Below are 12,882 nucleotides of genomic sequence, written 5' to 3'. Positions count from 1 at the left end.
GCCATGAACGCCTGGGCTGACCCCACTTTTACTTTGGAGTTTGTTGGCTGAGGCTGCAGGCATGAGCTTCTCTTCCCTTGCCGGATGCTGGTGCCTGGACCTGTCCACGGGCAACTCCTCGAGGGGCTGGCTCTTCTCATCGAGGAGTCCCCAGGGTTCCACACAAGACTTCACACACAACCGACAAATGGACGCCCTGCTCGGTGGTGGATCGGGGAAGAACGGCTGCTCCTGGCAGAGAGGAGGGAAGGAAAGACGGTGGTGTGAAGGTGGAAGGCAAAGTAGCTACGGTCTGCAAAGAGAGGGGCTGCTGGAGGGGAGAGCCCAACACAGCGAGCCCAGGACGGGGAGATGTGTGGCTGGCTCAGCACCCTGTGGGACCACCACCGAAGCCCCTGCAGTGTGGGGGCTCTCTTCTCCCAGTCATCTCGGCAGATGGACACAGGTGACATGCACATGGCTACCCACCAGTCCCAGCTCTCTCAGGAAGGGCTGTGGGGCCCGGCTTGTGGACTGGGCTGGGAGTGACTGTTATCAGGTCTCTGCATGTAGGCACCCTCTTATCTGTGGCCACACTGGACCTCCCCCTAGTGTCATCTTCCCCCCACCCCCAGGGGCCATGAGCCCTGAGGGCTGGGCAGGGCAGGTGCAGTGGTGGCATGGGGCACAGATGTCAAATGCCCCCCCCCAAGCCTCTTCCTGTCTTCCTTGAGGCACTTCTGCTTCCCTGGTGGCCGCCAGATCAGCCCCTCTGTCCCAAGTGGCTTCCGCTCCAGACAGCTACAGGGCAGTGCCTGGCCTCCCAGAGGGGCTGGGTTTGAGTCCCCGTTGGGCTCTGCTTGCTGCTTGCTGTGGGCCTTGGGCAGTCATCCACTGAGCTCCATCTGTGAAGTGGGCGCACCAAGGCACTCGCAAACTTGCTGTGAGTTGTAAGTGGGACAGGGGTGTAAGATGAGCCAAGCAGTTTTCTAGACGTGAGTCCCATGCAAGGCACATGAGTCTGTGCCCAGAAGGGCCCTGCACTTGGCTTAATGCCCTACTGTCAGCTCTTGAAATTTTTGATGCTTTTTTTTTTCAACAAGGGGTCCACATTTTTGTTTCACGTCTGCCCCTGCAAATGATGTAGCTGACCTTGGAGAGGGCTTGGAGAACGAAACAGCCCAGTGAACATGCACGCCGGGTACCTGTGGCTGACAGCACAGATGCTGACCGCTGTGCGGGATGTCCATGCATCACCGCCTATGCCGCAAGCCTGGAATGTGGGCATGGCACCCTCCGTCTTCGCTCTCCGGTTCTGGGTGGGCTTGGTCTGACTGTTGTGCAAACCTCAGTGAGCCTCCTCCCGCCCTGGACGCCCATCGGGGGACTTGCATGAGGCTCCGAAGGCTCCCACCCGCTCCCAGCGAATCCTCTTCCTGCCGCCCTGCACCTGTTGAAAGCCTGCTCCTCCCAGCCGGCCAAGCAGCTCTGCCCCTAGCGGGAGTCGCGGGCATGAAACTCCTGCAGGAAGATCGGGTAAGAGCCACTGCCACCTGCTCTGGCCGCCTCCACCGTCCTCGGCCTCCCGGGGCATCGAAGCAGCCGGCCTTGGGTGAGGACCAGGCCGCCCACAGGTGCACCTGGCCGCGCGGGGTGGATGCTGTGATCTGGGAGCTACTCAGCGGGGGATGGAGGGTGGGATCCTTAGGGTTGGATCCAGCTTTATTGAAAGAGGGAGGTTGTGTATAGACTCGTGAGGCTTAGCATTTCTCCACCTCTGTGTGTGTGTATGAGAGAGAGAGAGAGAGAGAGAGAGAGAGAGAGAGAGAGAGAGAGCGCCTTGAGCCACTGGCCAGCATGTCCCTCTGTACAAGAGTGTTAGTGGACCGTGGCGTGTGCGTGGCTGGTGCCGGCGACCGTGTCGGTGGCAGGCAGTGGAAGGAGCTGGTGCCAGAGCCCGGAGTGTGTAGCGAGGCGGCGCGGGGCACTGGTTTGTCGGGCTGCGATTCTGTGCGGGACGGCCTCGTGGTGCGCGTGCGTCCGTGCGAAGCCGTGGCTGGCAGTGTTGCGGCCCCGCACGGGACGGAGAGCCAGTGCGCCTGTGGCGCTGTGCGCTTGCACCGGAGCGCTACAAGCTGTGCTGCTGTGCGTGCGCGCGCCTGTCCCAGGGTCCCAGTTTGTTTATGAGAGCGAGGCCCAGGGGGCGAGTGTGCGTCGTCGGGGTGAGTGGACCAGTGGGTGAGGCAGTGGCTCAGGGTGCGTCCACGTCCCAGCGTGCGTCTGCCTCTATGCGCGCGCGTCCTCTCCCCGGCCCCGCACCCGGGGGCACTGTGGCGGTATCCCAGACGCCTGTGTGTGTCTGCGGGTCGTTAGGGGCTGCATGGCTCCAGTGCAAGGCTGTGGTGGCGCGGGTGTGCGTGCACGTGTGGGTGTGGGTGTGCGCACCAGGGTGGGCGCCACGTCTGGGCTCGGCAGCGGCGCAGCGGCGCGCCCCATGCCGGTGTCTCGCGCGCCCGGCCAGCTGGGGGCCCCCGCCCGCGTGGCCGCGACCCCTCCCGCGAGCGGCGGGCGTGCGCGCCGGCGCCGCTAGGACCCGGCGGCGGCCGGCCGCGGCGCCCGGGCCGCGCGAGTGAGCATGTGCAGAGCGGGGCGCCCGTTCGCCCGCCCGCCCGCCCGCCGGCTCCCAGCCCGCCCGCTCCAACGCCGCGCCTCTGCCCGGACGCCCGCAGCCCCGCTAGCCGGGCGGCGGCGCCCTGTGCCCGGCGCGTTCGTCCGCTCGCCGCAGGCGCCGGGGGTGTGTGGGCGCCGGGCAGTGCGGGGCTGCGGGCTCGGCGCCCCGGGTGGCGGGCGCGTGGCCGCCGATGCAGGCGCCTCAGCCGGCAGTGATCTCGAGGTGAGTCCTGTCTCCCGGGGGCCCCAGCCGGGACGCCGCGCGGGTCGCGAGCGGTATCTCCCCCACGCCCCACCCCCAGTCACAGGCAGACAAGTTTGAGAAGACGCAGCGGGGAGCGCGGCGGGGCTGCACCTGCTCCGGCTTCGGGGCGGGCTCGCGGGGGGCACCTCCCAGCCTCTGGAGCCGCTTGCCTGGGGAAGGGGAGTAGGAGCGCGTACCGGGGTGTGTGTGTGTGGGGGGGTGGGGGGTCGCTCGGCCACAGTCGGGGACGGGGGTGCACGCAGGGCAGCTGCCCACGCCGCGTCCCCTCCGGGAGCCCTTCGAGCCCGTCCGGTCCCCGGGCCGGGGGCGGGGGCGGGGGCGAGAGTCGGGGCGCGCTGGCTCCCACGGCGTTAGCCCCCTGCGTGCGGCTGCCGAGCCAGGCTTCCGGCCCGCGGACGGCGCTCTCCAGTCTCCCGGGGAACTTGAGCCGAGGCAGGGGGCGAAAGCGAAACGTTCTGTGTGTTGTCCGGAAAATTACCCGGAGTGGAGCCTCTGCTTGCTGGGGTGGACGGAGGCTCCGGGGCCGGAGCTGCCAGCTGCGTTTCTCTCTGACGCTCAGAAGCGTCCCCGGCTGGGGCCCCTGCCTCGGGGTGGCCTCCCCGGGGCGGTGCTCCGCTCTCCCCCCCCCCCCCGCCCCGCGTCCTGCCTCCCGGTGGGTCTCTGCCCTGGTGCCGACTCCGCGTGGGCGCGGCGGGAGCCCTTGGCTGCACCTGCTCACCGTGGGGGCTCCGGCTGCTCCCAAGACCTACCGACTCCTGGCGTTGGGGGGGCTGTCCTGGTGGCCTGTACTTTTCAAAACGTCCCAGACGTCACCTCTGGAGTAGCTGGGGCCGCGCTTGCGGGCTCCTGGAGGCGCTGGGGTTGGCCTGGCCTGTGATGAGACCCCCTTGGCTGGGATCAGGAGTGGGGTCAGCTTCCAGGTTCTCACGCACAGGTAGCGCGGGCGGATGGGGAGGGAGAGACTTGGCCAGGAGGTCAGTCCCTGGCCCTGGGCCGTGGGCTGCAGTTGCCGGAGCTTTCCTTGGGATCCCAAGAGCTTTTCCGTGGGTGAGGGGTGAGGGTGCTTTCTCTCCAGCGTGCTCTGCCCCTCTGCATGGACTTAGCATGGCCGTCAGAAGTCCCTCAGAGAAAGTGCCTCTGGGGGCTTCCAGAGGAAAAGCAGCGCACGCCCGGGGCACAGGGGATGGCGGGAGCTTGGTGAGAGGCCGCGCTGCTGTCCTGAGCCCGGGACAGCTTCATCCTCCCCCGAGAGGAGGCTGGGGCCCTCCCATGCGCCTGGCTCTCAGGGCTTCAGCAGGACCGTCTCCTCGGGTCTCCTGGAAGATGTCTTCCTTGGAGGTAAGGAGGGTCCCTCCTTTCACGGTGGCCGTCAGCACCTCTGGGTGGAAGTGCAGAGGAGCCTGCATTAGGAAGTTGGCCTCGCGACCCTGCTGCCTGCCTGCCTCGCCAGGCTGCAGCCGCCCCTCGGGGCCACCAGCAGGTCTGCAGCCTGGCCAGGTCAGGCAGAGCCGATTCCTGGTGGAGCGAGCCGGAGCAGGCGGTCAGTGCCTCTGAATCCAGATGCAGCCTGCAGGCCTGGAGGCAGCCGTATCCCGCAGGAACTCGGGCAGGGCTGTGTCTCTTGATAGGCTCTCGGTCTCCGAGAGATGAGCTTCCCACCTCTCCCCCGGGGGCCACAAGGACTGTGGGCAGCTCAGTGAGGTGTGAGTGACCATCCCACACCCCAGCGGGGGCGGAGCAGGTCCCCAGCAGCTGGAGCCGGGTTGGGCTGCAGTGGCCCTTCTCTCCAGTGTTGCTGCCTCGCATCGCTCCACACCCTGTCTTTAATGGCCACCGTGTTAACCTTTGGTCTGCACGAGTGTCGGACCTGTGCTGCTGATGAGGGGGCACACGTGGCGGGGATGGAGGGACCGGTCCCTGTGCACTGCGTTCCCTGTGGAGGTGCGAAGTGGGTGCAGGAATGTGCCGGGTGCACTTCTCCTCCAGGTAGCCCCTCCCCTCCACTTGTTGACTTACCTCCCCTGGAGCTGAGACCGCCCTGGGGGTGTGAGCCCCCTCCAGGGGGTTCTGCCTTGGCCCAAGGACAGGATCATAGCCGGTGTGTTGGGCCAGCCCCCTGAGTCCCCGTCCCAGGGGCAGGCACTGACCAGAGAAGGACCAGGCTAACTCTGCTTGGGGCCTTCACGCTCTTGCCCAGCTTTATCCGACCCGCCCCGTCGCCTTTGAACACCTGTTCACCTGCCAGACTCTGAGCGAGACCCAGACCCCCCTCAGGGGTTCCCCACCAAGGGGAGGAAGCACCCAGACAAACCAACAAGATGGGGTTCCATAAGAATGGTGGCTCAGAAGAGGCTGGTCGTGGCTGCTCGTTCCAGGAGCGGGATGGGCTCCACACCGGCCAACCAGAGGCAAATGCCAGCCCCTTTGGTCGTGCCCCGTCTCAGTGCACGGGGCCGAGCAGGCCGAGGTGGCGCAGGCCAGCGTGCACCTGTGCGCTTGGCAGCAGAACACTTGGCTTGGGTCCGGCAGTGGCTGTTTGTCGTTGCTGCCGCCGGCGGGCCTTCGCGGAGCCTCAAGTGCTGCATCTGTGCACTGGGCATGATGATGAGCTTGACGTCCCGAGGTCTGGGGGGATCACACATTCGCTTGCTCATCTGCTCATTCATTGAGCACACCTGGTGGTTCCGAGAGTGCCTTGCGATCTCCTGGGTGGGTTGTGACAGTTTGTTCTCCTGTGAATCCTGGGGTCCCGCAGGGGCGTCTCTCCCATTGCACCAAACTGAGTTTAGACCTTACTCACTTGCTTTTTACCCTTTTAGCCACTTTTTTTTTTTTTTTTTTAAATTTTGGACCCTTTTTGCTGAAGTTAAAAGATTCAGAAGGCAGCGACCCCGCCCCAGACCGGGCCCAGGTGTTTTGTGTCGCGTTCCACACTCCCTTTCACAGTCTGCAAGACCCAGATTCGGGCTTGTGCGTTAGGGCGTGGCCAGGGGCTCTCATCTTCTGCACCTGCCCTGTGCCCCACCCAGAGGGAGACCAAGGCTCAGGCTGTGTTGGCTGGGAGGAGGCAGGAGGACGGCTCAGCAGGCACGGTCCACGGCAACATCTGTTCTCGGTGCCCCCAGGGGGGTCAGGGAGGCTTCTCGGAGGAGGCGGCGGCAGGGGAGCTGCGCAGGAAGCAGCTCAGAGCCAGGAGAGGGGAGCAGCGACCCCTGGCTGGTGGAAGGGTGCAGGGGAGGGGGGCCCTGTGGTTGGGGCTCAGCGTTGTGGAAAGAGCATTTAAAGACAGGGGCTGGGGACTAGGCCAGGAAGGGCCCCCTGGTGCCACGCTAAGCGGCTGGGCTCTGCTGTGCGAGCCCTGAGGAGTCCCTGCAGGCCCTGGCTCTGTTAGTTCTTCGCATGGGAAAGGGCACTTGAGGCACTGGAAGGGGCCAGCCTGCTGGAGCGGGCTGGGGTCCCGGTGACGGGTGCTGAGCCTGAGTGCAGGCAGGAGGGGGAGGGGTGAGGAAGGACAGGGCAGGGGACATCCAGGCGCCCTGAGCACAGCTGTGAGCTCCCCAGGCGTGTCTGCGATAAGGCCCCCAAGTAGGGGCTCCGGGCCGCGGGGGCCTGCGGGCCCCTCTCCTGCTTGTCTGCAGAGCGTGTGGCCCGGAGCCCCAGGGGTGTCACAGCCTTTGCTGCAGTGGTGTGTCTGAAGTCACCCTCCCCTGGGCTGCCACTGTCTGTCCCCTCTAGCCAGGGCGTGGAGGGAGCTGGAGAAGTCATGTGAGCGCACCCCAGTGGCTGCTGGTCAGGCCCTGTTGTCAGCCCTAGGGACTGCTTCTTGTCCTCTCCTCTGCCCACTGCCATCGCCTGCTCTCTGCACCCCCAGCCTTCCTGGGGGAGGTGCCACTGCACCCCACCCCCTCCTGACACTTGGTCTCTGCACCCCCAGCCTTCCTGGGGGAGGTGCCACTGTCCCCCACCCCTTCCTGACACTTGGTCTCTGCACCCCCAGCCTTTCCCAGGGAGGTGCCACTGTCCCCCACCCCCTCCTGACACTTGGTCTCTGCACCCCCAGCCTTCCTGGGGGCGGTGCCACTGTCCCCCACCCCCTCCTGACATTTGGTCTCTGCACCCCCAGCCTTCCTGGGGGAGGTGCCACTGTCCCCCACCCCCTCCTAACACTTGGTCTCTGCACCCCCAGCCTTCCTGGGGGAGGTGCCACCTGCCCCCCTCCCCCACTCCTGACACTTGGCCACTGCTGCTTGCCTGGAGCCTGGGTAGCATCATAGCAACTAAAGCTCAGGTTTTCTCAGTCCTACCTGCTCTACCCTCCTGCTTCCTGCCTGAGATTCCAGGAGCCCCTGCTCTGCTCCAGAATGACCCCAGTGGGGGAGGAGGATGGCAGTGGTGGGTGTGCGCCTGTGTCTAGCCCGGCACCCTCTCCCAACAAGGCAGAGGTGGGAAGCTGGTCAGTCTCCCCTGAAGCACCGTGCAGGGTTCTGAGATGAGGGGTGCCACCGGGTACCACATCTCGGGGGGGCAAGTGATTGTGATTTGCAAAGGAGGGGAGGGACCCGCGGCCAGAGCCTTTCACACATGGCAGTGTCTGGAAGGCTTGGCTCAGGAGATGCTGTGTGTTAGTATCGTCGTCTCCAGGAGCTTTGGCCTGGCAGGATTTCAAAAGGCGCTGACGGAGGCATACTCGACTCCTTTCAAGAATAAATCTTGCCTTGTGCAAAGCCGGAGCTGGTGTGGGAAGAGAGGCAGGAAGCGGAGTGGCACGGGGTGGGCTCTGGGAACAGGTGTCCTGGGTCTGAGTGCCGGCCCTGGCTTGCCTGACCTTGGGCGGTGAGCTGCACCTGCTCAGTTCTGGTGGCCTCAGCCGGGGTTCTGCCTGGGAGGGTCGCGTGGAGTCGGTGAGGTGGTGCCGGTGAAGGCATTACCCATCTTGCCTGTTCATTAAAGCTGCACGGGCCTTGTAGACGGTGGCACTGAGACAGCGAGCGACAGCCAGCAGCCGCCTTAGCATAGCGATTGACTTCAGGCAAGAGTAGGCTGCCGGGCTCACTCCAAGGAGTGGGGGGGCCAGGGGAGGTGGAGGGGGCCCTGGGGACTGTTTCACCTGTGGCACAGCTGTTGCAGGCCCGCCCTGCAGCTTCTCCATGTTGGCCTCTCTTGCAGGGTTACCCAGTGCAGAACGCAGCCTGTGGGAAACAGAAGTGCCCCATTCACTCTCCATTCCCATCCCATCCCAATGCTGATTTGCTCCCATTGAAACAGATGAGGGCCCGAGGCCCTGCCCTGTGTCGAGGTCTACCCAGCCTGGTTTGATGTGCCGCACGGCCTGGGGTGCAGTGGCACAGCTGCCAGCCTCCCGGGCCTGGTACAGACCGGCAGTGGCCCGATGCTTTCCAGCTGTGGCCGCCTCCGCTGTCTACCTTACCTTGTGGCTTGGCTGCGAGCCCGCGCACGGCTGCTCCAAGTGTCCGGGCCTACCCGCAGCCCTCTCCTGGGTTCAGTCACTCGGCAGATGCTGGGTCACTGCCCGGCCGGCCGTGTGCATCAGGTGGGATCCGAGCCCTGGAGGAGCTGTCAGCCTCGGGCAGAGGGAGCCAGTGGAGAGTGGGGCCCATGGGCAGGGAGGATGGTGGCCGTGAGGTGCAAGGCGACTCCAGGGCAGGGGGACAGACGCTCAGGCCGTGCAGTGCCCAGTGAGTGTCCTGGCTGGCGGTCAGCTGGGCGATTTTGTAAGTTTGCAGTGACACAGCTTGCTTGGCAGGGGAAGTGGCTGCTTCTGTGTGGACTCCCAGACCTCAGAAGTGCTTCCCACCCCGGGAAGAGGACTTTGGGGGAGTTTAGAGTCCTCACTGAGGAGCCCCACCCAGCTGCTGTCAGGTACCCAAAGTGAACGCCGCACCCGCTTGTCAAAATTCTGAGCCGCGAGCCGTTGCCCACTTTCCAGTAGGTTCTCGCGTCAGGTGCCGCCTCTCCCGGACTTCTGTCGGATTTCTCACTGTTGGGATCCCAGCCGTAGAACTTGAACTCTTCTCTGGACAGACCTGGAGACGCCTCTTCCTAGAGTGACCACCTGGGGGCGGGGAGCACCTGCTGGGAGGTCCTCTAGCTAACTCCCACAGGTCTGCAAGGCCTGGCTTGGTTACATTGTAGCCTTTGCCAGCCGGAGGGCCTGGGCCCTGCTGTGCCCAGCTCTGCAAGAGTGGAATTTGAGATGTTGCTGCCTCATAGGAGCAGGCTTCTGATGTTTCCTGTCCGTGTCTTCTTGGTCATTTTTAAAATGATATTCAGAAGCACAGAGCCCTGGGCATCCCGGCCAGGCCAGGCCTCAGGCTGGGGCCTGGAGTGCTGAAAATGGCTCTGGTATGGCCCCCAGCCTGGAGTCCATCACAGTCCCCCTGGGTGATTGATGGGGAGGTGGACAGTTCTAGTTGTCCCAGGATCACGGGGCCACCAGAGGCGGTGGAGACACCGAGGGAGTCTGTGCCAGTGGGTGATGGTAGTCAGGGACGGCTTCCCGGGGAGGTGATGTCTGAGCTGAGCGTTAGAAGATAAGAGATTTTCCAGATGAAGAAGGGGAAGGCTTGGGAGCGACCTGTGCAAAGGCACTGAGGCAGATGTGCTGTGGTTATGGGTGGCTCTGCTGGACTGTGAGGTAGGGGTGTGTGTGTGTGTGTGTGACAGAGAGAGAGAGAGAGAGAGAGAGGGAGAGAGACTCTCAAGGGAAGACGAGGCCAGAAAGGCCACATCGTGAAGGGGGCCTTGGATGTCATGCTAAGGAGCTTGGAGCTGATCCCTAAAGCCACCGGAGCTTCTGAAAGGGGTTTTATGCAGAGAGCCCCGTGATGAGGTTTGGAGCGTTGGAGGCTCGCCCTGGCAGCCTGTGGAAGAAGGATTGGAGGGGCCGGGGCTGGAGGCAGAGGGATCAGGCAGGATTTCGTGGGATTTTCTCTGTGGTTGTACAAATCGGATGAGGCTAGCTGGGGTGGGCCTGGCACACACACACACACGCTCGCACATGCACACACACACACACACACACACACCCCAGCTTAGATAATAACAGCTCCGAGGCCCATGTGAAAGCACTTCCTGCCTCGGGGGCTAATTCCACTGTCTTTCCTGGTGTCCAGCCAGCCTGGCCACCCCCACTCCCCTCGCCCCTCTGTGGGCCAGCCCTGTGCCCATGGCCCTGCCCTCCCCGAAGGCCCGGAACCTGGGGCCCCTCAGCCTGCAGTCAGGGAGGGCCGGGCTAGGTCTGGGCCCCTTCGGGCCTTCAGCCTCAGCTGGGGGTGGGAGCCTGGAACGCCAGCCCCAGGAGCCCAAACATTGTCTTTCCTGTCACACCGGCCATCTGTCCCTGTGCACAGAGCGGCCATTGAGCGGCCGCGCGGGCCTGGCGGGGGTCCCGGCCCCATTTGTTACGGGGCAGTGGCTTAGTCACGCTTCTGCGAGCCTTTCTTCTGGGACAAGCCTGCCCTTGTGCTGGGGGCCGCCTGGCACAGCAGCCCAGCCCGCGGCAGCTGCAGGCCCCCGCGCCAAACCCAACAGCGCACTTCAGAGACGCCGCCGGTGGGAACCACAGCCCGCCGTCCTGGGGTGGAGGCGCCCGCGGGGGCTTCTCGGGGACCCCCCTGCCCTCCTGTCCCTCTGGCTAGGGCAGGGGTGGGGGCACAGGGACTTAGCCCACTCCCTCCCCCGGGTCTCCTTCTGTGTGAGAGCCGGCCACCAGCCTCTGCGGAAGCCCCTTCCAGAACACAGCTCGTGGCCCCAGGGCATCCTGGGAGTCTGCTGGTTGTACACACATGGGACACCTGGGCTAGGTGCACCTAGCTGTGGCGATGTCTCACGCTGAGAGCACAGGCTCGGGCCAGTGTTGTGGCACAGCGGGTTAGGTGGCTGCCTGCAACACTCTCATTCCCTGTGGGCATCGGTTCAAATCCCAGCTATTCCACTTTCTATCCAGCTCCCTACTAATGCTCCTGGGAGAGCAGCAGAAGATGGCCCAAGTGCTTGGGTCCCTGGCACTCATGTGGGAGACTGGATGGAGTTTCGGGCTCCTGGCTTCGGCCTGGCCCAGCCAGTACGCTCATTTGTGTAGCGAACCAGCAGATGGAAGCTCTCTCCTCCCCGTCCCTCCCCCGCATCTGTCCTCTCTCTTTGTAACTCTGCGACTTTGGAAAAATGGCTTCCCTCCTCATCTGTCAAATGGGGGTGATGATAAAAGCTCCCGCCCCGGATGCGTGTGGCTGACGAGTAAGACGTGTGACCAGCACACGCTAAGCACGGTGCACGGCAGCTGCTGCCCAGGGCTGCTGCTGTCACCCCTGGGCCTCCGCTGTCACTCAGGGAGCGAGGGCTGTGGTCCCCCTTCACAGATGGAATGCTGGCACCCAACGGGGTTCAGCCACTTGCCCTGTGTCACAGAGCTGGGATTTGAACCGTGCAACATGGCTGCCCTTTGATACATCTAGCACGGCGTGGGTTGGGGGGGTCCTGCTCAGGGGTGGGGTGCTAGAGCAGACTTTCACGTTGTGTCTAAGTTTCTCTTTCTCCACATTTCAGAGTTCAAGCCAGATGAGGGCGGCTAGAACTCGAAGATGGGGGTGTTGGTAACTCCGGGACAGAGGCAGCTGCAGGGCCTGGCGCCACCTGGGGAGAAGTGACAGCACCATTGGAACACCTGCTGGCTCCGGGGCCGACCGGCGAGCCAGGGTGGCACGGGCGGGTCCCGGGAGCCAGCATGGAAGGATGACGTCCCCAGAGGCCCCGGCCTCTGTCCTGCCCGGGCACTAGGAGCCATCCCCGGGGCTCCGGCCGGGAGCCCTGCCGCCCAGGGGTATGGCCAAACCTCTCTTCCGCCTCCAGAAATTTCTCCGCAGAACACAGTTCCTGCTCTTCTTCCTCACGGCCGCCTACCTGATGACTGGCAGCCTGCTGCTGCTGCAGCGGGCCCGAGTGGCCCTCGCCCCTGGTCCCCGGGCCCCCGGCCCCCTCCAGGCTTTGCCTGTGGCCGCCGTGGCCCTGGGTGTGGGCCTGCTGGACAGCAGAGCCCTGCGCACCCCCCGCGTCAGCCCCGACCTGCTGCTCGACGTGGACGTGCTGCGGCGCCCCCCAGCCCGGCCGCCGCCCGGGCTCCGCTGGCCACAGAGGAGCCGCAGCCCGGAACTGCGCCAGCTGCGGCGCCGCTGGTTCCACCGCTTCCTGAACGACCCCCAGGGGCCACCTGCCGCGGGCCCCGAGGACCCCAGGCCCGCCGCCCGAAGCCAAGGTGGGTGCAGCCGCGTTCTTGGAACCCCTTTCTCCGGCCCCTTGACAGGCGGGCGCTGCGGGCCCGTGGCCGCCCCAGACTCTTCCTTCCTCTGTCCTGCAGCTGCCGGGGCCTGTGAGCGTGTCACCCAGAGCCCTGCCACTGTCACGTGACCAGCTGCTCTGCCAGCTGCCAGCAGGGTGGCCGGAGCACAGAGCACCAAGTGGCAGGGTTTAGGAGCTGAGAGCAAAGCTTTATTGGAGGATCCTGAGAGGGTCCCGGGGGAGAGGCTGGCTCAGCTAGCCTGGCCAAGGGGCTGTAGGACTCAGCAGGCCTTGTGGGCAGGAAGAGAGGGGTGAGATGCTCTGTGCACACAGATGTAATTCTGTAGATGCCCCAGCATGCCAGTGCAGCTTGTTCAGACTAAAGTGTAAGTGACTTCTAGAAGTCAGCCTGGAGGTCTTGAAAGAAGGCCGCGGAAAGAGCGCGCCGAGTTCTTGGTGTTGCCGCTTCCGGGCTCTGTGAGCTCAGGCAAATCCCACGCTTCCTCAGAGTCTCCCTGTGCGCCCCCTGGAGATCTCGCTCTGCTACTGCAGCCGGGAAGACACAGCCCAGCCCCACTGGGGTGCAGATCCACCTGCAGAGGGCTTGTGGACTGCATAGACAGAAGTGACTTTGCCGGTGACCGGCAGAGGGGAGGGCTCAGGGGGAGCCCGCC

General features: G+C 64.6%; 1 protein-coding gene across 2 annotated transcripts in view; it reads left to right on the top strand.

Annotated features, from left to right (window-relative positions):
• Positions 1 to 2,638: 2,638 nt before the first annotated feature.
• Positions 2,639 to 12,882, top strand: part of WSCD1 (WSC domain containing 1) — a 36,881-nt gene continuing 26,637 nt past the window's right edge. Inside the window, exons 1-2 of one of the 2 annotated variants that reach the window (XM_017349124.3) lie at positions 2,639 to 2,872; positions 11,480 to 12,185. In XM_017349124.3, the coding sequence (XP_017204613.3) occupies positions 11,756 to 12,185 (430 nt within the window). In that variant the 5' untranslated portion in view covers positions 2,639 to 2,872; positions 11,480 to 11,755. Of the gene's footprint in view, positions 2,873 to 3,701; positions 3,849 to 11,479; positions 12,186 to 12,882 lie in introns of those variants that run through there. The other variant, XM_070060044.1, reaches the window with a different exon arrangement.

Source organism: Oryctolagus cuniculus, chromosome 17 (genome assembly GCF_964237555.1).
Source record: "Oryctolagus cuniculus chromosome 17, mOryCun1.1, whole genome shotgun sequence".
Classification (NCBI taxonomy): Eukaryota; Metazoa; Chordata; class Mammalia; order Lagomorpha; family Leporidae; genus Oryctolagus; species Oryctolagus cuniculus.
Note: the sequence above shows the minus strand (reverse complement) of the source record. Positions and strands in the feature narration are given on the sequence as shown.